The 24,474-nt window shown below is 50.3% G+C and overlaps 1 protein-coding gene across 1 annotated transcript in view; it reads right to left on the minus strand.

Annotated features, from left to right (window-relative positions):
• Positions 1 to 794: 794 nt before the first annotated feature.
• LOC119461841 (frizzled-5) overlaps positions 795 to 24,474 on the minus strand; it is a 63,082-nt gene continuing 39,402 nt past the window's right edge. Inside the window, exon 2 of the mRNA XM_037723216.2 lies at positions 795 to 6,441. Coding sequence (XP_037579144.1) covers positions 4,615 to 6,366 — 1,752 coding nt within the window. The 5' untranslated portion in view covers positions 6,367 to 6,441 and the 3' untranslated portion in view covers positions 795 to 4,614. The remainder of the gene's footprint in view (positions 6,442 to 24,474) is intronic.

Genomic DNA, 24,474 nt, shown 5'->3' on the forward strand with positions numbered 1-24,474 from the left:
TCAAAATTTGTTTCGAATAAAAATCGCACGATACTTTAAAAACACCCGTAATGACGCCTCTCACTGTGAGTGATGGCTTTCGGGTGAAAGGTTTGCGAGATATACATGTTAGACTTCACTCCAGCCGCCTGGATAGGAGGGCAAGCCACACAGCCCCTTAATAACGCATAGCGTCCGCGCTTGGAACCGCAATATCACAAAAGTGCACTGACGTATCTAAAAGCAGTTTGCGTGAGTAAGCACCGTTGCTCTCATTTCGTGCTCATCTATGGGCTGTCTGTCCACCGCTGTGACGTCGAGGCTCACGCAGCAAATTTCCCCTCACTTTGCCCAGGTGGTGCTGGTCAGGCCCTGCAATCCGCACCAGACAAAAGGACATACGTGACTCGAGGGCTGGAGTTGTTGGCAGAGATCCTTGTCGCGCCCATAAAAGCTGCGCAAAGATCTCGGGTGATGGGTTCATTCATCATGCTGAAATTAATGGCAAGTGTTACCTCGGCTGCCGTTGCAGGTCTGTGAATCTGGGCCGGAGAAATGTGCTCAGTGCTCTCATCTGTATTACCTGTTAAGTGTTGTCTGCACCTATTCCAGCCGGTCGTTCGCGTAGAAAGGACCCCTTGCCTAGCTCCACATGTGCGCTAAGGGGTGTGCAGACACTCGCTAGTGCTTGGCTCAATCGCGGTGAGGAACCTTTGTGAGTTGTGGGAGAGAGAAGTCCCAAACTCGTTCGCGTCGCCCTCGACGGCAGTGCCAAGGTGAAGGGAGAGAAAGAAGAAACAGACAGCACGCACATATTATATCAACAATACGGTTCTTTTCTTTAATGGTAATGTACATTAAATTATACACACTCAACGGATGCCCAGCGAACGTTGCTTAATGACGACGGAAGTGACAACGTCTGGTGATAATTGGTAATAGCAATGACAATAGCAATATTTCTTTATATATACATAAACAAAATGTACACGAGTTATGCTACACCTAAGCGAACAAAAAAATGGCGTGACAAATGAACGTGGAACATGAGCATGTATACATACACCTGTAACGTATAGCACGCACGGATAATCTTTTTTTTTTCCTCTTCGTCAGCGTAGACCCTGTGGTTTGTGCAAAGTGGTAGACACAGAGAAAGTGTTTGTACAGCGACGCGACTCGTTCCAAATAGAGGTGTAAACTGTTGGCCACTTATGATATGTTCCTTCTTCTGCTGCCGTCCCGATGGCTGGGACAGCGGAACTGAAAAAAGTTGGCCGAGCTTCGAGGACATTGCATTCGAGACAAAGTGAATGGGCTCGCGCTGAGGCGGCTCAGCTGCAGCAATACGTATGGCGTAACGAACGACACCCGACCCAGAGGGCCTGCAGACTGGCAGAGCCCCCCCTTTGGCGATCGCGTTGACACTCTTGACGGCTCCTTCTTATTGGGCCCGAGCCGCAATGCACAAACTCTTCGGGAAGATACCTACGGCTGGAAAGAACTAAGGTGAGCGCCGATTTAGCGGACTTTGGAGCGCACTGGGCGGGGCGACTTTCGTCGTCCACACAAGATGTCGCCGGCCAGTGCTGAATTTGTTCAGGGCCGGAGTAATGTAACTATTTTATTCATGCTCAATTAATTTTCGTTCTACGTAGTTGGCTCGTGCGGCGTCCCATTTACGTTTATCAGCAGAGTAGGCCGGTCCGGACCAGCGGATGTTAAGAATAGAAGAGAACTGGATGAAAATGATCGTTACATTATGCCGGTCCAGAGTTATTTCTTCAATTCAGCTGCGAAACGGCGATTCAGGCTCCAGCCATCTCCAGTTACCTTTTTTTTTTTTTTTTTTTTTGAAGCCATGGCAGATGTGTGCGGCTCTCAGGATGGGACCAGAACATGCGCAACTGTCCCTGCAACGTTACAACATGGCAGCATTTCTTCGTTTGGTTGTTCGCCGCAGGATACGCGAAAAATTAGCCGGCCTCCAAATGCCCAATCAATGGTGGCGTCTTCTTTCTTTTTCTTTTCGCTCTTTTTTTTTTCTTTTTTTCGCAGTGTGCTGGGGAGTTTCACAAGTGGTCTGATTAAAGAGCGCTGAAAAGAGGCGGTATTCTTGTTGCACTAATTCGACATACTGTCTGCAATATAAAATGAGCGCCGAACTCTCTCCCGAAAAGCATGTACAAATCTGACCTGAACCACTCCGTATGAACGACGAGGTGCAGCCTTTGACTCACCCGTGACACGTGCCACACAGCGCGTCGAGGAGCGCATCTGTCGGTGCTCGGTAGGTGTACAGTACAAGAGCGCCGCTGCTATACACACAACAAGATTGTTACCTGGGCATTGGAATCCGCGGCATCGAGCCCAAGTCGTTATCGGCATACACGGCGCTGATAACAGAAGGAAGCTGACACCACCTAATAACGACGAGAAGTTTCACGTTGGGCGGCGACACTCCTTAGTTGTATTTTTTTTTCCTTCGACCTGGAGACCACCTAATACATGAAATACATGATGCACGGACTTTGTGATAACATACAAAATGGATTTGTGTACAAAGAATAACCTATGCACATGCGGTATTTTGGCGCTACGTTGAGCAAGTGCACAGAATATTTCCTTCTTAGCTCGGCCTTCGTAGACCACTTGACACTTGAGCCAGCAAAATTTACCCAAACGCTGTCGAGCACTTTTCGCGTGCTCAGCTTTTTGGAAAACATACCAGGCGAGACGGTACAGTAAAGATTGCATGGACACTAAAACAAACTTCTCTTGGCGCTTTTTTTTTTTTTTTCGCAGCGTCGGTGCACGATTCTCCATCTAGCATTAACATCGAAACACACGCTTCTTTGTGTTGTTTATGCTAACACCAGCCCACCGATTGCGAGGTCGGAACCACAAACAAAAGCATTCATCTACAAACGGCTTCACTTCACCACAGCTCGGTTGCAAAGCCCAGGGCCTTTCACAAACGACGCAAGCTCCGACATCGAGGGGTTGTGTGCGTGTAGGGGCGAAGCGGTGTGGCAGGGAGCCGGTACTGACGCCGTGAAATAGGTCAGCCGAGGTACAGAGCCCACGCGGCGTCGCGCGCTGCATACAAATGGCAGAAGGGCCCCTCGCCCCGTCTTGAAGCTTTCCAGAGACACAGCGCGGACAGCGGGAGTCGCGGCGGGCATTCCTCCGTCTCCGTTTTTGAGTCGCGTTCCTCTCTGGAAGGGCGCAGTGCCCGACTCGCAGCGAGGTGGCATATCCGGCGTCGCTGCCGGGGCATTGGGCGAGACGCCCTGTCCGCGACCGCTTGGCCCTAGTCGCTTGCTCTCCCACTCGAAACCAAACACCCAACATACATCAACGTAGCCTTGCTGGGGTCCCCCCGCTGGGGACTCTTCTCTACTATACAGGACAGCTGACACCAGCGAGGTGACCCTCTCGTTGTGAACAGCGCCGGCGGCGCGCTTCGACTGCGGTAAGCTCCTACTACAGGAGAATCGGGGCGATCCGTGACGGGTACGCCCCAGGAGACAAAACAGATATCAAACGTGCACTAATAATCGACACACATTTCAATCACGTATCACGCAGGGGACGAGCCTTTGTCCACTGCGAAGAATATCCAGCAATGCGACAGAGTGCGCGCCACAGTATTGCAGAGTAAGCAGTACGAAGAACCTACAGAAGGGTGTTCAGTCATCTAAAAGCAAAGGGTCAAGGACGTATACACGGATGTGATGGAAGCGTTTGTTCGCGCCGATTTCTAATGTAGATTGGTATTACCCACGGGAAGATCAATGCAACGTCAATAAATCAAAAGGTAAAGCATGTTCTAGGAGTAGTCGGGATAGACGTATCTACACTACACACAGCCGTAACGATAGCGTTGCATTGACTTTCTCACCTGTGTCATACACTTTTCTTACGCCTCAGCGATCCATGGCTACACATAAGCCACCATTATGATCTCCATTCGAAGTTCTGCAACCTGAAGTCCCCTTTTTGAGCACGGAAAGGTGTGCTACCGCTTTTCAGTGGCGAGCGAAGTTTTACACATCACACACAGGGTACAACAGATAGTGTGGTAGTCATTACCAGCGTCCAGAACCACGCGACTACATCAACTGCGCTAGGTAACATCAGGTGTAGAATCACATAAAAAATTATGTTGCGAACACGTATATGAATAAAGTTGAGACACTGCGTAAAACTGACCATACGGTTAACAGTTTCCAGCTCAGCCAAGTTATCTGCTTGAATGCTAAGCTAAGAGCGCTGAAGGTTTCAGTGACTGCTTCTTGGTGCGCTCGTAGGTTACGTAACCTTTCGCATGTCATTAACGAAAAAGTTTCGCGGACTTTTAGACGGTTACTGCACGTCGTAGTTCAGAAGCACTCCAGCTGTAGCTTTCCGCTCTCTCGGAAAAGAACAAGGATGGGCTCAGCGGGACTTGCGCGGCACGTATTATTTCGCTGACCAGCAGCGCCTGGCCTCGCGGGCGTGATATCGGAGCGCAAGTGAGCTGCTGACGCTGCTGCAACATGCACTGATAATAAGCCCGAATCCGGGCGGCGGACTAGACGGAAGGTGTTGGAGATGCACGCCGGTCAACTCGGGCACCAGCAGGAAATGTCCTCACACGTGTGACAGCGGCAACTGCTTGCCGCCATGGCTGGACAACTGCCCGATGTGACTGACCGGACTCATGGACTGTTTGAATGTTCGTACATGCGGATCTGGAAAATCTCCAACGCCTCCACCGGCCACGCTGCGGCCTCGTCGACGGCGACCTCCGCAAAGCCTGGCGTAGAAATTCCACCAGGACTCCAGCGTCTTCCCGGACCATATCCAGAAGCCAGACGTGATGCCCACGACTAGACACATGAAGTACTTGACCATGAACATGAAGAAGTGCGGCCTGGGAGCCTCGTTGTTGCGTGGACAGGGACAGCGCAAGCGGCGCAGCCACGGCTCTCGGTAGTGGTGCTCGTAGAAGTAGCAGGCGATGACAACTGTAGCTGGGACCGTGTACAGCACCGAGAAGATGCCGATGCGAATCATAAGCTTCTCGAGCTTGTCGGCCTTGGCGCGCGCCTGGGCGCGAATAACGGAACGGATGCGGAAGAGTGACACGAAGCCGGCCAGCAGGAACGAGGTGCCCAACAGCAGGTAGAGGCAGAGCGGTCCGAGAACGAAGGCTCGCAGGTTGGTCAGGTCCTGATTACCAACGTAGCAGACGCCGGCGACCGAGTCACCGTCCACGGCGCTCAACAGCACTGCCACGATGGTCTTGACGGTGGGCACGGCCCAGGCCACCATGTGAAAGTACTGCGAGTATCCCGCAATGGCCTCGTTGCCCCACTTGAGGCCCGCAGCCAGCAGCCAGGTGAGCGTGAGGATGACCCACCACATGGAGCTCGCCATGCCGAAGAAGTAGAGCAGGATGAACACGAGCGTGCAGGCGAACGGCCGGCTGCTCACGTAGTAGCGGACCACATTGCCATCGCAGGCGATCGGCTCGTGACCCATGGCCAGGCGCACCAGGTAGCCGACGGACACCATGAGGTAGCAGAAGGACAGGAAGATGATGGGTCGCTCGGGGTAGCGGAAGCGAGCGGTGTCGATGAGGAACGTGAGCACCGTGAGGCTGGTGGACACGCAGCACAGTACGGCCCACGTGCTCACCCAGTACGTAGCGAAGGTCTGGTCGTAGCCGTTGAAGTACACCATGCGGCAGGGCAGCGCGCACTCGGGCGGCCTCGACGAGAGCCCGCGCGCGTAAAAGTGCGGATCGGACGTGTTGATGAGCGGCGCTTGGCACGGGCAGTCGCAGTCGCCGCTCGACGCACCCCGGCCGCCGGGCTGACGCTCGCGCTGCCGGGGCCGCGAGCCTCCCCTGGGCTTGCTCGGAGGCCCCGGAGGGGCCACCACGAGGCTCGTATCGGCGCTGTCCGGTCGCGCACCCTCCTTGGCGTCCATGCACAGCTGCTCCGGGTCGCCGTACTGCGGCAGCGCGTCGCAGTTCATGCGCTCGGGCCACGCGAATCCATACTGGCGCATGATGGGCGCGCAGCCCGCGCGCGCCCGTTCGCAGACGGAGCGGCAGGCCGGCACGCTGCCGGCATACTCTTCCATGCAGATGGGCGTGTACAGCGAGCAGAGGAAGAACTTGAGGTCGTCGGAGCATTGGATCTCCACGAGGGGCCAGAACTGGTGAACCTCCATACCGGCCTCGTCCTGCGTGTCCTGGTTGAACTGGTTCGGCATGGATGTCTGGTTGTAGCCGATGCCCTTGCACATGGGGATAGTGATGTCCTCGCAGCGCTCCCGCGACCAGCCGCCGCCAGCCGAGGCCAGCAGCAGCAGGACAAGCACGTGCAGCCGCATGGTTCAGCGGTCACGCATGCCGGCCCGATCACGAGTCCGTCGGCTGCGCCTTCGTCCGGGCGCTGCACCTGCCACCTGCGAAGAGCAACCATGCGATTACAGCTGCCGCACGACGCTTTCACCTGGCACGCGCTGCCCATAGATCATATACAGTGCATGGTCGTTGGACCACCGCAATAGGCTCACGGGTTTCGGCTCCTCGAGCGGAGATACGTGATTCTTTTCGACAAATGAAATCAAACAGATTTTTCAGGTTTCAGAATCTAAGCGCCTATTGAAGCGAAAAAAAAAAGGAATACTCTCATTCCACTGAGGCGCATAACGGACATAGCATGCGCATTTCGTAGCCTCAATAAGCCTGATTCTTTTCAGTTTTTTTTTTCTAAATATAATTTCGATTATAATCCATGTATCATCACACTTAACACATTGATTGATTTGGCAAGCAAACGGAAAATATTGAAAATTAATGGACGCAGGACAACAACAACAACGAAAAAAATCCAACTGGTGCTTCCACTAGTTTAGGTGCTGATGTCAGCCTTTCCTTAAAATGAAATATGAATGCACTTATAGAGCCACTCATCTTAATTCTCTATCAACGCAGTTGTATTTTACATTGTTCTGTGGCGAAAGCATCGCCTTCGTGAGATCTGTTAGAGACATAAGTTGCAAAAATATGTGACATAATTAGTGCCAAAATGACACACCTCAAGATTTTTTTCATCCTCACACACACACACACACACACACACACACACACACACACACACACACACACACACACACACACACACACACACACACACACACACACACACACACACACACACACACACACACACACACACACACACACACACACACACACACACACACACACACACACACACACGAAGTAGTAATTGTAACCACAGAACGCTTCCGCTTCGCGCTAAATGAACACGAACTGTAAGATTGAAAAGGAGGTTTGGACCTTTGCACCTGGCAAAGTTGATTTGGGAGGCAAATCTCTACGGCAAGTATTTCCGTGCAACATTTTCTTAACTTGCGGCAAGTCGCCAGTTTTACTATACTTTATTTTGTCCGTCCGGTGTATAATGCAAACGGCGCATGTGGACCCCGAAATGATCAAAAGTAGAGATTTCTTAATGGAAGTTTGCTAAAAATATATATAAATATATATATATATATATATATATATATATATATATATATATATATATACTTGTGAATGGCCGAATGAGCTGCAGTAAACGAACGCCTCCCTACGGGCAAATCTGCTGCGTCACGACCACGATTAACAGCCACGTCGGGTCGAAATGACAGCGAGTTGTTTTGGAGACAGGATGCAGGGGCACGAGGAGGGGGCAATCGCGAGAAGGGACCCGTCACCTGAGCCGCTAAGCCCGGGGCCATTAGTGACCCCCAGTGTCTAATCCCAGCTTATCTAAATCCGCACTTCCGCACGATAGCACCGGTCGGCAAATTCTCGGCCGACGAAAGAGAGTAACGGGCCAGGAAGCGGAAAGAGGAGCAGTGCCTCAGCCATCGCGACAAACGGCGCCCGCACAGTGGGCAGGCCGGCGCCTTGGACTGTCTGTCCGTGGCACTCCGCCAGATGCTGCTGTTGCGCCTCTCCAAACACCCGCGTTGTTTCTTCTGCCGAGAATAACAGCCGAGGTGCTTCTACGAGTGTGTCACAGTGAAAACGTACGAGGCGGGGAAAAAAAATAAAATAAACATGGGGGGGGGGGGGGCCTCGGGATAGCCAGCGGTGCCTATATAGTAGAGGACGGCGTTTGTTTTCATGCCGCTCTCTGCTGAGCGTACTTAGGATGTAATTAATAACTTCGAAACGGGCGCAAATCGTGTTGCGGTACCGGGACGGTTTAGCATAACGCGATACCACTCTAGTGCAACCGTCACTCCCGTTTTTACAGGTGCCATCTGCACACGTGGCGTGGCCGGTAAAGCTAGCGTGCTAGCACATGGCACCTGGTTTGGGTGGGAAAGTCCGTATACAAGATGAATTCCGATATGGCTGAATCCTATCGGCTGAATGAATACGATATGGCTGAATGCTACGGGCTGAATGAATACGGTATGGCTGAATGCTTGCATCTGTCAAAACAGAAAGTCTTCATTAGGCGCATATATCCTTTTTTGTTTTTGACATATGAAGCGCGTCGTTTGTGCACACATTTGATTTCCTTATATTCTTCTCTTACCTTTCAATGTATAGATACGCCCTTGATCCAGTACAGGGTATAACTAACCGCACCTTACTCTGTTCAATCTCCGTCTTTACCTGTCGTCATAAGTCTCTCTCCTCACGCACTACCATTTCAACAGAAAGTCAATCTTAGGAGAAATGATTTTCGATGTCCGCCCAGCTGCGCCATAAGAGTTAGCGCAGAAAAAGTGCCTGCCGCAACAGTCTATCATCGGACATGGTCCTTGATTACGGTGTACACGCTGGCAGGCACCCAGACATGTGAATTGTGTGCATCCACAGACACCGGCTGCCACGCAGGCCAGGCCTTGAAGCTCTGCAGTTAGCAAGCGATTACCTAGACTCCGTCGAAAGCCCAGCAAAAAAGGCGTAATTGAGCACTTTTTGATGCGCGACCCTTCCGCCGACTGCACCTCGTTAACTCCTGCGTTCAAAAACTGTGTGTGCGCTTCGCTGCGCACGGCTTCGCTGAGGCGGTTGTCAAATCTCCGTGAGTCGAACCCCCGGAGTGCGTGTCTTTTCGGTGCGACCTTCCAAACATGAACTTCTGAACAACGAAGTGGCCTCTTCGGCGATATCGACCATTTCTTCTGTCATTTCCCGCCCTTGCTACGAACCGCACTTTCGCACCGGCAGAAAGATAGGGAAGCCAAATTCAAAGCGTTCTACAATAGCAATAACTGCTAAACGCTACGCTAATAAATGTTGCACTCGATGTCACGGTTGGTCGGCACCTATTCTTACGGGGGCCTGTGTGTATACTCGCGGACAGGTTTTCAACGCGACGGCGTTAAGGGCCCGGCCGTGTCGCAGAAAATCCGGCGTCGGCGTAAGCTTCGGCGTCTGGCGGAAATAATCACGCCGAACCACATCATCACGAACCACCCGACCGGGCGGGCCCTTCGAGTTGCGCAAGGCGTTAGGGAACAAAAAAGTTGAATTCGTGAGAAAAATCGTAAGTATACGACTCGACCACAACCTACAGACCTGATAGCGTCGGATTGTAATTTGAATATACGAGAAAAGAGCCTGATAAGCAGCCAGGGATCTTTGAATGCTATCGCGTTCCACTCTTAAGTATAAACCGCATTCACGCGATCTTGCGCGCGACAGCGACAAGCGACGCGATGGAGATGGCTGTCGCGGTCGCTCGTCGCCTACAAGTCGCACCGCATGCGAGCGACGACTTCGAGCGACGTCTCCCCGGTGTTGCCGATATGTGGCAGCAAATACTCGCCGAAACTGGCGTGACGCTTGCTTTATTAATTTAAGTTGATGTGTTTTAGAGTAAAGAACAGCATAAATATTTCTAAAGGTCTTGCACTACGTTATTATCCTTGCGCGTATCAAAATCTAGTCGTTTGCTCGTTCCGTGCGACAATCGGTAGTACTTGACTGATGTATATCCAGTTCCGGCTTCGCGCTATTGGCTAGTCGCTCATAGCACTTCCGGGCGACGAGCGACGAATTCTAGATTTCTAGAACCGAGCGATTGAGCGAAAAGACCAAGCGATCTGTTCGCGCGACGGCCCGTTTCGTCGCTCGAAGCCGTCGCTCGTCGCCGTCGCGCACAAAATCGCGTGAATGCGGTTTGGGCTTTAAAGGCGAAGCTTAAGCGTATACTCCAAGTTTTTGTTGCAGTGAAGGGAAATCTACGGGGCAGAGCTTCAGCACACGTGTTACCGCGCCAAGTAGCCCGGTAGCCTTTTATCCTCAAATCCTCATTTCACATTAGGACAACGGATGATGGCTCTGAAAAAATTGTTGCATGTTTGATGCTGTCCGAGCTGTTATAATGGTGGCTTGAATGAGATAATGGCATACCCGTGAAACGTGAAACGCCCAAGTCCACCAATCGAAGTAAGCATGTTTTGAGTGGTTTCGCGCCACGCCACGTGCCGTCGCTTGTTTGTAACACTTCCGTTTTCGCTGAATGGAGGAATCGGTCACGAGAGTGTTCGGCTTACGGAAGTCGCGATGGATGGGCGTTCACCGCAGAAATAAGAGGTACAATCCGCGTACAAACTTTTGTTGTATACAGGTACAGGTCTGCGTGTGCTCAGCATGAAAGGGTATAACGGACGCCCTCGAAGGTGAAAGTGCGCGTTCAATCCCTGGGTCCGAGTGCGGCGGCACCAAACGTACAGCAAACGATGAAATAACGTCTCTCGCCATTAGAAACGTCGTTTGTTCGCTGAAGCTCGTACGGCTACAGCGTGTAGGGAACTGCCAGTGGCTGCAGCGCACGCTCCTCCCTGTCAGTGGAGCCCGTTAGCCGCAAAAGTAAGCGAAAGGACCCCGTGGCCGCCACCACTGGACTGGCGCCGTCTCCCGGGCGGCGGCCAGGCGTGGCGGCAGGTGCCCGATCAATGCGGGGCCCCGAGCGCGCGGTCGCAATCCGACGCAACCCCCTCGCTTATTTCGCCGCGCACGGAAGAGACGTGCGGGGGCCGTAAATCCAGGCCTGCGTGATTTTTACGAGCTGTTAACGTCCCGGGCCGTTTTGTCGAGCAGAACCCAACAGCGTGTGATCGCTAGCCGACGCGCGGCGGGCCGCTTTTGTTATTGGCGCTGGTCACGCTCGCCGCGACCGCGCCGCAGCCGGCGATTTATGAGGCGCGAAAGCTCGAGTAATAAGTGCTTGCTTAAGGGCACTCACGGCGCGCTCCCCTTTCCCCTGTGTCGAACACCGGCGAGCAGGTGAGGCCGGCGCGCATCCCGACGAGTTTGGGTCGTGGGGTGCAGAACGCGGTTCGAGGGCGGACCTTGCGGGGTGCCGGAAGGATCACGTGAGACGCACTCAACAGCGGCTATACGAGGCGAGGTGCAATACCCGGTGTGCCGAGCTGCTGAGTAAACATTGCACATCGATTGTCAAAAATTATGCGACTGCGCAATACCAGCGCTATGACTTGTGGATTTGCGTGTGCGTGTGGACTGCGAATGCGTATTGGCATGCAGCGCTGCGACTTCATTTCCGTACGCAAGTAAATGAAGGTGTAATTTTATGGGAGGCAACACACAGGAAGATCTTCACATTCCCGAAATACGAGCGCTGTCCCTGTTGGTCTGGATACTGCCGGAGTGATTAACTATTTGATTAATTGATTGCTATTCATTTCTGCGCTTGTACGTTCCGAGTATGAGTGTGCGCCTACGATGCACCATCATCATAAGCATCATCATCATCATAGCATCGTCATTGTTATCAGTCTAGTTAAGTCAACAGTAGCAAAAAGTCAGTTTCACCCGAAAGGCGAAGCATTAATTGCGATGGCAAATTATAAGACTGATAAACGAAGGAAGGTTAGTCGTTCTATGAGCTGCATAAACAGATGTAACATTCGCTTACTAACGAAATTAACAAGCACGTTGTAACGCGCGTACTGGCAAACACGAACACATCTCACTCGATGAACGCGGACGCCCGCTGTCAGATCGCTGGCCTGATGAAGAGCGGTAGCAGCGGCGAGCGAATTCACCTACGTGCTGCCTCTCGTTTGACCGCGAACTAGACGCGCGAGAACACAGCGCACACGAAGCCATCAGCTATCCCAGGTTGGCTAGCCTTCGAACCCACCGCAGACTGCCTTCAAGATAGGACGCGCACGGCCACCCTCAGCCGTCGCGCAGCTGGAGTCGAAGAGGAGATGCGCACTAACCTGCCCTCCTTCCCCCCCCTCCCCCCCCCCGCCTCTGAGGTGCACACATCTCCCCCATCATTTATACTTTCCGGGACAACCAGCTTTCAAAGAAACTAATCTTCGAGGTATACAACTGCATTGACGTGTCGCTAATACAGTCTCGAGCCCCCCCGCTTCTTTTTCTTTTTTTTTAAATATGAAAAGCTTCCAATAATTGCCGAGCCGTCTGATACTTGCTCCTGCCGAGAATCTTTATCTCTTGAAACCGTGGCTCACATTTGCAGGCCTTGCAGTGAGCGGGCAAATGCGCCAGCTCGTTTTTCTTTAAATTTAAATCATGCATCCTGTTTCGCTCATCAAGACAGCAGCCAATCTGTCCCACATAAGACTTGCCGCACGTGAGGTGTATCTCATACATAACTCCAGTCTGGATGACGTTTCTGGATGACTTAAGGGAAAAGGAAAAAAAAAAAAAAGACATCCGTACACGACCCCTGCTGTTACATGAGTGAAGCCATTACACGCGTCTATACGGTACCTCCTTGGATGAGTAGGGCTTGCATGACTGCACACATGTGAACGCATAATTTCTATGCATGTGTGTGTGTCTCGTCTACATAATCAGTATTCAAGGACACCTTAGAAATGGGAAGATATTGCATACGTTCGCTGCATGCTCTTCCTTGTTCTATCTGTTACTTTTGCAAAAATATGTTTCTTTCCTTCTTTCTAAAAGCGTTAGAAGTGGGGCCGGGCCATGTTTCACCTTAGAATGCGAGCTTGTACTACTTCACTGCTTGCGAAATAAACTTCTCTCTCTCTCTTTCTGAGCTCTCTAGGTGCTTGTTTTGCTCACTTTCATGTACTCGTATATCTCAGAACAGATTGGGATCTCGTCTGCTCTTTTTTACTGCTGTTACGGCTTCCATTATTCAAATTTGTGAAGTAGGATCCTATTTATTTATTTATTTATTTATTTATTTATTTATTTATTTATTTATTTATTTATTTATTTATTTATTTATTTATTTCAACATACTGCAGCCTCAAAGGGCTATCGCAGGCGTTGAAAGCAATAGATATTGCAAAGATAAAAACAATATACAAAGCAAAATAATTGTTTAACAACGTATAAGAAATTCAGCAGTCGATATACATATAAAGGTCGGACATGACCAGGAAGCATTCCAGTGTTATAAATGTATAGTTCGGACAGAAAACTGTATTTAAAAGACTCGGTGTGGTGGTGAAAAGGAGATACATTCAACTCACAATGGCGTCTAGTGGACGTAGACCTAGCGGAAGTGATGTATAATTGCTGTGTAGAGGAAATCGTGGAAAAGATAATCAGACTTATTGTTAGATATTTTTCTTCACTGGAGAGAAAAGTAGCCATCGCCACTACAACATGGCCAAGCCTCTTCCACCACGGCGGCTCAGTGGCTGTGGCTTCCTGCTGCTGAGCAAACGTTCCGGGTTCGATTTCCGGCGGTGTCAGAGTGCGAAAACTAAAGTACCGACCATAGTTTAGGTACACGTTAAAGAAAGCCAAGTGTTCAAAACCCACCCGGCGATCTCTACTGCGGCGTCTCATAGCTCGTATTACGGGGCAGTAAAATCAATCAATGAATCAGTCATTTGACCAAGTGTCCTTCTGTAGACTAATTTGTATAATACAAATAAATAAATAAATAAATAAATAAATAAATAAATAAATAAATAAATAAATAAATAAAATAAAATAAAAACGAGCCTCTCTTTAGAGCTCGCAGGTGCGGTAGAGGATGACGATAAAATAGTGAGAGGTGATGCGGGAGGAGTGGGAAAGAGTGTGAGGTCGCATAGCATGAACTCTCGGCACCTGGCGCGCCGAGGTCGATGGCTCACCTCGGGGTCGATTTGCGCTAGCTTAAGCACGTCTCAGAATGCCGAATGCGTAGCTCCTCTTCTGACGCGGAAGGCGTTCAAAAACGGCCGTGCAATGTAGGAAGCCTGGCGAAAAAAAAAAAGGTGATTGCATTTCACACCCGTCGGTCCGGGCGAGGAGGGCCTACAGCGGCTCGGCCGTAACCGCTTCCCACGACATTTATCACCGCGCTGGCTGTCATCGCGCCGATCACCGGCGGAATCCCCAACGGGGATGGCGCCGCGGCTCCCCCGGTGCGCGATAAGATCGCCAACTTATCCGGTGCTGAACGGAGGAGGGGGGATGTTTCTCCGGCGGCGGTGACGACACGCGCCCTTCAGCGGGGCCGCCGCCTCGGAGGATAGCGTTTATTCTCGCGTTAAATGCGAAGGCAGAAGACGATCGCGTCGTTACACAGGCGCCCCATCTGCTGCTGCACACCGCAGTGCCATAATAATAATAATAGAAAAGACGCATAAAAATGTGTGCACCGCCTCTTAGATGTGAACACACATTAGTGTTGCTTTCATTTAATCCGGCTCTCTCTCTCTCTCTCTCTCTCTCTCTCCATCCTTTTGTAATTCCGGACGAAGGGGCATTTTTCTTTAAGAGCACTCGCATGTTGCTATGGTTTAAGGTGCGATTACTATCTTTGGCGGTATTGTGGACGTGCTTATTACTTCAGCTGTAAAAAGCGCTGCCGAGTAAAGGAGCAAGAGCACTTTAAACTCCTCCCGTCGGACCTATGCCACCGCTTCGGGACGGAAAGACGGTCATTTTCTGTAGACGGTCATTTTCAGAGAGAGATAAAAATAAAAGGAAGGCACAGAGGTTAACCAGAGGATATCTCTATAGTTGGCCACTCTTTACTGGGAAAGGATACTAAATTTAGAGTAAAGGTCTTCGAGAGAAGCGTGCTAAGGAAACAGGCCAGCTTAGCTTTCCGCCTTCGCGAAGCCCTCTCCGAGTGCTGAGATAAGCCAGTCTGACATAACTGACGAATATTACATCTACACCGTCAATTCGCGAGCACTTTTATGTAGATCCCATGCACTGTGGGAATCGATCGAAGCAATTTGCAGCTAGCTGGCATCGTTCGGGGTTCTGCAGAGCTTTACCACGTGGACTAGCGAATTTGTGTAAAGCGAGCAACTGTGTCGGTGACGCGTGCATGTACTGCTGTCGTCACACAGACACTTGCGTCACACACGCAATTTCTCGCCTTACGCAAAAACGTTGGTCCATATGGTGACGCTCTGCAGAACCCCTAGCGATGCTGGGCAGCCAGCTAGCTGGAAAATGCTTCGATTGATTCTCACAGTGCGTGGTATGTGCATAATTTTCTTTACAGGGTGCATTTATTTACAGTGTACGCCTTAGGGAGAAGCAAACATTTGCGCCTTTACTAAAAGTGTCATTTCGCTCATAATTCCTGTCACGCCTTCCTTGCCCGCCCTTGGTTTCCAATTCTCATCCTCCCAAGACACTCGCGATCCTGTTTTTAGTGATATTAAAAAAGCACGATTTTCAACGCAATTTCAAATACCCGCTGTCCCGGTGTACGCAAGAGTAATTCGCAAGAACATTATTTCAGTAAATTGTGATCTCACAAGAAGGCGTGGATCAGTGATCAAACGAATGAAAAACTTCGCGAGTCTGCAGGTTCTGTGACGAAAAGCATATACATGCCAGAATTTGCGTCACTCACTGTATAAAACATTCGAGCACGGTCTGATTAGAGGGTGGGTATCGGGGCGGAGCGAAAAGTGTATGATTAGTTCACACAAGTAAGCAATAACTGTATACTAGCTTGATTTCCTTGTCACTTTAACGTTAAACCACAGGTGGCATACAATGTAACGATTCTATTCCAATTATTTCCCTTTTTGCGCTTCATCAATGGACCAAGCGGCGCCCCGCATTTGTTATCAGCAAGATAGATCTCTCTTTAGCCGTGGATGATAATAAAGGAATACAATCGAGCGAAATTAATACCTTTAGCAGATAGATCTCTCTTTAGCCGTGGATGATAATAAAGGAATACAATCGAGCGAAATTAATACTTACAGGCCCACCACGCGTGCGAGAGGACACTTGGTGATAACAGCGCCGATGCCAATTGTCAAACATGCTGAAACACATTCGGACTTCCTGCGAGTTTATACTCTGTTTCGTACATTCCAGGCGGTAGAGAGACTTCTTTCTATCACCTGGAAGAGAGACATTACGACGGTAGAGAGACTTCTCTCGCTGCTCCATTCGCGACCAAAAAAATAGTGCGTCACACATAGAAAAGATAGATGTATAGGTATGCGTCATGTAGCCTGATGCAACATTATTTCTCACACTTTTACGTAGCAAGATATGACGCATTTATTATATGAAAGGCGTCGCAGATCTGAAGCTATTCATTACCGAACTAGCGGAGTTACACTTTTCTACAACTAGCGGCCACGTCAAACAACTTGCGCTCGTGACCAAAAACTAGTACGTCATGTCGCCGAAACTTGAGTTTACGCGATCTCCGGCACTAGGCACGCGGGAAGGCAGCGCACATGAAGCCACCAGCCATCTCGGCTCGCCCAATCTTTGCACCTGCCGCAGATTACCGCCAAGATAGGACGCGCGGTTCGCGTATGCGATCAGCCACGCCATGCATCCATAGCCACGGCCGGGCTAAAGGAGGAGACGCACGCTCGCCATACGCATCTGAGAGCACGCTTGATCGCGTGACCTCAACAACAAGCCACCACCCTTCTCAGCTCACCTTCACACGTGTTCCCTAGCTCCTACATCATAAGGCGCCCGGAGCGCGATCTTGTCGGACACAAGACTTTATACAAAACATTACTACGACGGCGGCGCCAACGGCGAAAATCCGCCTGGACTGTCCATATAATTGCTATCGCAATAGAACATCTGCACTGCGGTGAGACTTCTATGACCGCACTATACTTGCGCAGCGTTGCCTGCTAAGTATGACATGGACTGTAGCGGCCATGAGAGAGAGGAAAGGGATAAGGCAGGGCGGTTGACTAGAAAGAGATCGGTGTCTATCTCTCAAGCCCGGTAGACGGCAGGAAGCGTACTAGCGCACTGTCTTTAGCGCAGACGTCCGTTCTTACCAGTGTTCTATTTTTTAATTTTTTTTTACAGTGCCGATGATACAGAATGCAGGGAAATTTTATTTCCGGTCCAACAAACCAGCGTGGTGTCGGAGACCCTGAGATTGCTACGGTGCGTTTAGTATTTGTAAAAGGCGAATTTATAATTCTGCAGGCTCCCCGAAAAAGACTCCCTGGTGATCCAATCGCAGAATCCTGCGGCTGTCCATCGCATCGTGCACGACGCGTCGTTCGTATATTCAAACCTGTAACTTTGTACTTCTCTTTAAGAGGTGGCTTGGCGGTAAGCTGAGTATGCATAGTGTAGCGAGAAGGCTAAACGAAATCGTCGCGATGCTTGCCAAACCTTCGAAAAGACTCGGGAGTGCAAGGGTAAATGGAACTATGCGCTAGTAAAATATACATGCACCGTATTTTCTTTTTGTCGATCTTGTGCAATTTCAGTGCGACATTTTGGCTATTTCAATGTCTGCACCAGCATAATACGCGACACGTTAAGTTTCGTCATAATCTGTTTCCGTACATTTCTATATCTTATATGCCAGGGAGATTTTCATGCGACAGAAAGTGCCCGTTCCGGTGCAGCAATACTGGTAATGGTAGAAGGAACACATTTAACGAGGCTGATTAGTTTCGAGCCGTTGTCAGTCGCACATTGTTCGTGTTGCATGCGGCGCCCAGGCGTTCTGAGATAAAATGTAGTTCTTGGACGCGCCAGGCTTCCATTCCTACCAAAGGCTATCCTGATGAACCAAGGTGGAGCAGGTGGCGTAGTTGGAAGCAGCCAGCCCGCAGTGTCTCGGAACGTTTGTTCCAACTGCTAACGAATTCGGATTTCCAGTTTCGAGCTCTGGTTCTATGGTGCTCCAAGCATCGCATTTACGTGTATAATACTACGTTATCGCTTAACGGACTGGCGATTTCCATGCACCTCAAGGAACACGTCTGCAAAGACCTTTACGTTACCCTCTGCAACTGTCCTCAGACCGAGAGTTGGAAACTCGGCTATAGTCGAGTTCAGCTCCATCGCGGAATGGCATGAGCCCATATCACCCTTGAAATCGAGCAGGAAAGAGTGACGGGCGCCTTAATAAAAGTGAACCAGAGTCGGCTGCTACGGCGGCTGCGCACGTAGCTAAGAGCAGTGACGCCGGCAGACCTGTGAGACGAAACGCTGATCACTCGGTGGCAATGAGTGCAGCAGCGTCCAAATGGCGGATCCATTTCTGCGAGGCGTCCGCGTCCATTAGCGCGCGGCACCAAAAGCCCGCAACGGCGTGGGGACCCCCAAAAACGCGGCGTGTGTGTGTGACGCGCCGCCTCTGTGGCGTCACTATCGCGAGGTGCTCTTTTCCCCCCTTTTCATAAGTATCAGTAGCCACCTCGTAAAGATACGTGGGAGCACGCTGGCTTCTTGCAGCGGCCCCCCTTAAGTGGATTCTCGTGTTTGTCCCCATCTGCGGGGCCGATCGGAGATGCGTCTCGCGACGCGAAGAGGGGATGCGCGGGGCGCGCTCGGCGACGGTCAATGTCACCGCGGCTCTCCCCCCACCACTACCTCCACTATGACGGAGTGTTCGTCGGGTTGCGAGCGTTTCGGGCGGCCGGCCGGTTTTTTGTTTTACTCGCTGCCGCCAAGCGCCGTAAAAGAACGCGGCCTGAGTGTTGAGGAGGGGGGGGGGGGGGGGGGGGCAAGAATGGACCGCTTCGTCTTAGCGCCGGATGCCCTCATTCCGATCGTATCGGTATCGCAGGGAGTCCGAAAAGTCGCGCCTCCAAGCGCTGTCTCTCAGCCCATTTAGAACCTAATCATGACGCCGATGGACGGGGTCGACTTTGCACTTTCATTTTCTTGCTTCTTTCTTTTTCAAGCAACCGCACCATATCCGCGCAACCTTGCTTGGTATCAGAGTTCGTCAGGGAGTCAGCGGCTCCTCAGTGTCATGTTTACGCACGCGCGCAAGTCCGACGCCATCGTTGCTTGAAGTCGGTCACAACGAATATAATTATCGCCGTCTCTTTCTCACTTCATGAGAGCGCAATCACTCAGTCGGAGTCATTAAAACCACGTTTTCTGCGGTGCGCGAACTAATTTGTGTAAGGCGCGCAACAGGCTATCTGAACAGCTGGCCTCTATGTCCCGAGACAAAAATCTTGTTGAATGACTAGACAGTGAAAAATGGCGAATTTTTCTCGGTCCATAAAATGGACTGGACTAGTCAGAAAGTTGTCTTGGACGTGCGTACACATAAATATAAATTCTAATCATGTCACTAAAATTGACTTACTTTTTTTTCTTTCGCCTTTGAAACAAAACAAAATACATTTGAACCACCGCGTATCTCAAGTGTCACAGAGAAGCTATAGTTGTGTCGAGTGTGTTGTTTCCCTTTGAGGGACAACAAAAGCACGAGACGCGGCTGTAAAACATTAACATCAACACTAGCGAAGCGGCAGGGCCTACAGTACGCGGCCATAATGGCAGACATTCTTTCCCACGACGGGGGCCCGAACCCTTGGTGCGTTCGAACACGGCAAGACAGCGCGCGCTTGTACAGCTGCAAAGACCCCGCGGAACCGCGTCAGCAGAAATGGGTAACGTCACCGTGCACGCGGGTGGCAGCCAGCGTCAATCGAGGCTGTGCGCCTGACACATTCTTTCCGCCAGCCGATCCATAATGGTCCTCCACTCAGGGTTGCCGCTAATCTCCAAAGCCGCTCGCGCCGGAACCGAACGTCTGAAGGGGTCCCGCTTTCTTCGCCGGCTCTGCTCGCTCGCCCGCGGGAGTTTGCGCAACGGAGACAGCGGGAAAAGGACACAACCGAGAACGGCCCTCTGGTCTCTCCGAAGCCTGCAGACTGGCCGTTGCCATCTCTGTGGCGCAGGCAGGCAGGGGTCTGCTCAAGGTCGCCAGCCTTCTAGACGGATGCGCGCCTCTTCAAGAGGCCGAGGCGCCCGCGCGCTGGGCGCTCAATGACAGCTTTGTGTGCGCGGCGCTGGGGCGCGCTGCGCCGAGTGTTTATCTCGGGGCCTGAAACATCCCCCCCCCCCCCTCCCCGACCCCTCTCCCAGGCGGCGGAGCCTGCTGCAGCGCAGAGAAATCAAATGAGGGCGCGAAGTGGCGCGTATGATAAGACAGCCGAATGATGCTACGCTACATCATGGTCTCGGCGCTGTTATATAGTATACTATATGCCACGCAGTGGGCGTAATCGCTACCGAAAGTGAGCGAAGAACAACACTACTGAATTAAAGCTACCTTGAAGTCGCAGTTGCAACACCGACATTGAGAGCAATTGGCCCAACTAACACCAGTTGACGAGTTCGCAAGCATATTTGTGAGGGTGCGCGAATATTCGAAATTTTCGAATAGCGAATCAAATAATGTCCTATTGATTCGGTTTGCCGAATCGAATAGTCAGTATTCGTAATTACAAGTATTTACGAATAGTTTTCGAATAGTGTAAATCCTCTTGTGTGCGCAGTGGAACAAAATTTGAGCTAAACTGCGATAAATTTCATCCCGCCGGCCATATAAGGGAACAAAAACGCGATAAATTACGTACTAGAGCACGCTATATATATGGCTCATGAAGCTAGACTTTTCCTTGTGAACCGCGATCATTCGCGCTCTCTTAAGGATTTCGTGGTATGCGAATAAACTGCCTCTTTGTTACGAATGCTCCATCTCGACATATAATAAACAACGCTTCATAACGTGCAATGTTATGACAGAAACTTGCTGACATAGTGAATACTAGGTAGGATTTGAACGTTGATTTATATAAACGATGACAACGACTGTTTATTATTCGAAAACTATTCGAAAATTATTCTACGTATATTCGATTCAATTCTGACACTATTTGATTCGTGTTCGATTTGATCTCGAAAATTAATTACTTCCCTAAATATTTGTTAGCACTCCCGCGGAAATTCCGCGCCAGCAAAATTGTGACAGAGCAGTTGTGGGAACTTTTCGACCTAACTTATTGACATCGACTAAGTGAGAAGAAGAAGAAGTCGACATTTATTTCTGTCGATGCGTTGTCCGCTTCGCCACTAAAAGAGAGAAGGACAACCGGCCGACCGAGCGGTAAAGGAGATGGAATGAGAAAAAGCGAAACATGCCGATAGAAAATCCAGCTACACCGTCACTAACGCAATCGCCTGGGGACAAACGTGAGAAACTGCAGCAACGCCGTTGTAGCCCAGCGTGCACAAAGAGCGAGAAAAAAGAGAGGGAAAGACAGGGAGGTTAGCCCGTGTGAGTACCGGCTGGATACCCTGTGCTGGGGAAAGGGATGAAGGGAATAAAAACTTGGAGGACGCTTAAGCTTCGCCTTTAAGAGTGGAACGCGACAGCATTCTAAGATCCCTGACTGCTTCGCACGCTTCGCGGAAACTTCAGCTTATGTAACCGCAATGTTTACCTGGAAATGCTGGCGACGAACGCTGTGCACGAAGGCGAGCTTTTTGGTTCTTTTTATTTCTCTTTCCCCCGCACGGCGAGCGCCGCCGCTGCCGCGTATGCGCGGAGGCGAGCGCCATCTGAATGTACGTGTTGCAAGGAACCGAGCGGGGCGCGCTGCTCGCACTAAGACAGACCTCATACGGCAGCTGGAAAAAAGGTTGGTGTTTGAGTTTCCACCTAAAAGAATTGTGTTTTCTCGTATATTCGAATTACATCCCGAGGCTATCATGTCTGTAGGTTGTGTGTAAGTCGTACTTCACGAATTTTCTGACGCATTTTACTTTGATAAATTCAATTAGTTCAGTAACGCCTATGTGCCACGCGGAGGGCCCGCGTGGGTGACGATGATTTTTCTCTAACGGACAACGCCGCCGCCACCGTCACCGACACCGAATTTTCCGCGACACGGGGCCCTTAACGCTGTCGCGTTAGAAGGTGACAGAGGGAATTAAAACTAAAGACAGAGTAAATGGACACAACAACGCGATGCAACGCTCTACAACTTTCAAAGTCGGTCGCAAGACCTTGTGAACAAAACCGATAGCACCAAACTACCTTCGCAAACTGTATGGTGCACCGCATACCTGTGAGCGGCAATGAGCGGCCGGGGGCGTCGCGAAGCGAGTTGAGTGGTGCCACAGTTGGAAGCGCTACAGGTGCAAAATTGCATATATTCGAAACCCTCGACTACAACATCTCCCGTGTAACTGATGGGCGTTGACCTAAACCACTTAATGCTAATCTTGTTGCACTCGGGCATAAGTTCGCGCGAAAGGGCGATATCTGTAAACTAAAAGCTGTAAACAAAAAGTTGCATATTCGCACAAACAATACCCATTTTGAGTTCAGTCTTTGTATTGACATTGTAAGGAAATGTAGACTGAATTCGCAACGGTACGTTGTAAGTAATACAATGGAGAAACAGATTTTTTAACAATGTTTTGGTAAAGTATTAAAGCGCAGATTGAGCGCCTCGTAATGAACTGGCAACAATTCTTATTTGTACACTTTGGTAGACGAAGCAACGATTTTTCTGTGCTCATGCGTTATTAAAGATCATTTAATGTCTAGCGATAAATCAGTTACATTAGAGTTACAGAATGGATACCAAGAGAAGGGAAGCGCAGTCGAGGACGGCAGAAAACTAGGTGGAGTGATGAAGTTAGGAAATTCGCAGGCGCAAGTTGGAATCAGCTAGCGCAAGACAGGGGTAATTGGGGATCGCAGGGAGAGGCCTTCGTCCTGCAGTGGACATAAATATAGGCTGATGATGATGATGATGAATCAGTGAAGGGAGGAAGAAGGTGAAAACGCAGTCAATGTTTTGTGTGCGCGCGCATCAAATTCGGACACTTTGCGCGTCTTATTTCCTTCGTGCCCCTTTTCCTATCTTCAGTGCAGGGTAGCAAACCAGAAGCGAGCTTAAAGATTTCAGGGTGTCAGAAAGAGGCTCCTCTTTCTAGCACCGTCACAGAAGGTGTGTCATCTACCGCTTCGACCGGTCTCGCGATGATGAAGGAAGCCTGACCCACTCCCTATCGCGCTTGTCAAAACACCTCATGGGAAGGTTGCTGAGGCGAGGTTGGTGCGGTGCTTGTGAGACAGAGTCGCACCGCGATCGCAAGCTACGTACTTTCGTCCCGCACAAGCCAGCAAAGCCGCTTTTAACTGAGCCATCTTGCAAACGCGATCCGCAAACACGGTTCCCACAGCACGCGGCTCTCCACACGGCTCCCTCCGGTGTCCCGGTTTCGGCGGAGCGGTTGACGGTAGGCCACGAAATTTCGCTACTGTGACCACGGCGTTTGTGATGAGGTTATGATAAACTGGGGTCCCGTTTAAAAAACCGTAACTAATGCTGTTAGATGGGCTAAATGGTTGCTAGAATTCTTAAACATGTCACTAGCGCAAAATGAACGGCACACACGGAATACAGTATAGACACAGGCACCACGAACGCTGGAGTACAACTTATATTTACTTGGCTCTGGCCTATACACCAGGCAGGAACCACAATAAAGAGAACGTTTACCGTGCACTCGTTGCTAGCGCTGCTAGGCGATGCTAGCGCAGTTATCTCGATCTTTATTGATGCCAAATGCTTCAAAGACAAATCTGTTCTGTCTTTATTTAGGATGCGTGCGTTATATATATAAAAAAGCGGGTATATAGACACTGACGTCTTCGAAAGATAGATGTCCTGGCCCTGCTGTTGCTTCTGCGTGGGTGCGGTATTCTGTCAACCTATCATTATGATCATGAAAGACCATAAATGTGAGCTAATTTTTCTCCACCATCGTAAAGACGATAATGATCTTGCGTACGAAGGAAATGTATGTCGCCGAGTGCTTAAGAACGTTAATTAGCGCAGAGAAGCCGGCTGTTGACAACAGGCCTACTGCTTAATTCGTCTGCACACGTGCTTTGCTCCGTTTCTTATGGAGTTTTGATTCCCCGAGTTGGGAGCAGGAAGCTTTCGCTCTTCTTTTAGACTGCGGAACTCCGTTCGCGATAGATGCATGCCGGGAGGAGTTCAGTGCATGAATTAATGAATTCTTTTATTCAGAAAAGGGACGACCAAAGGTCGCTGATGGGGGAGGAGGGAGAACAGTGCAAGGAGTCAGGACAGCGACGACGCCTGCGGTGTTATCTGAGACTCCGCAGGATTCAGAATGTCTAAATGGGACAGAGCGAAAGTGCGAGCAATAGTGATAAGCAATTC

Source organism: Dermacentor silvarum, chromosome 1, assembly GCF_013339745.2.
Source record: "Dermacentor silvarum isolate Dsil-2018 chromosome 1, BIME_Dsil_1.4, whole genome shotgun sequence".
Classification (NCBI taxonomy): domain Eukaryota; kingdom Metazoa; phylum Arthropoda; class Arachnida; order Ixodida; family Ixodidae; genus Dermacentor; species Dermacentor silvarum.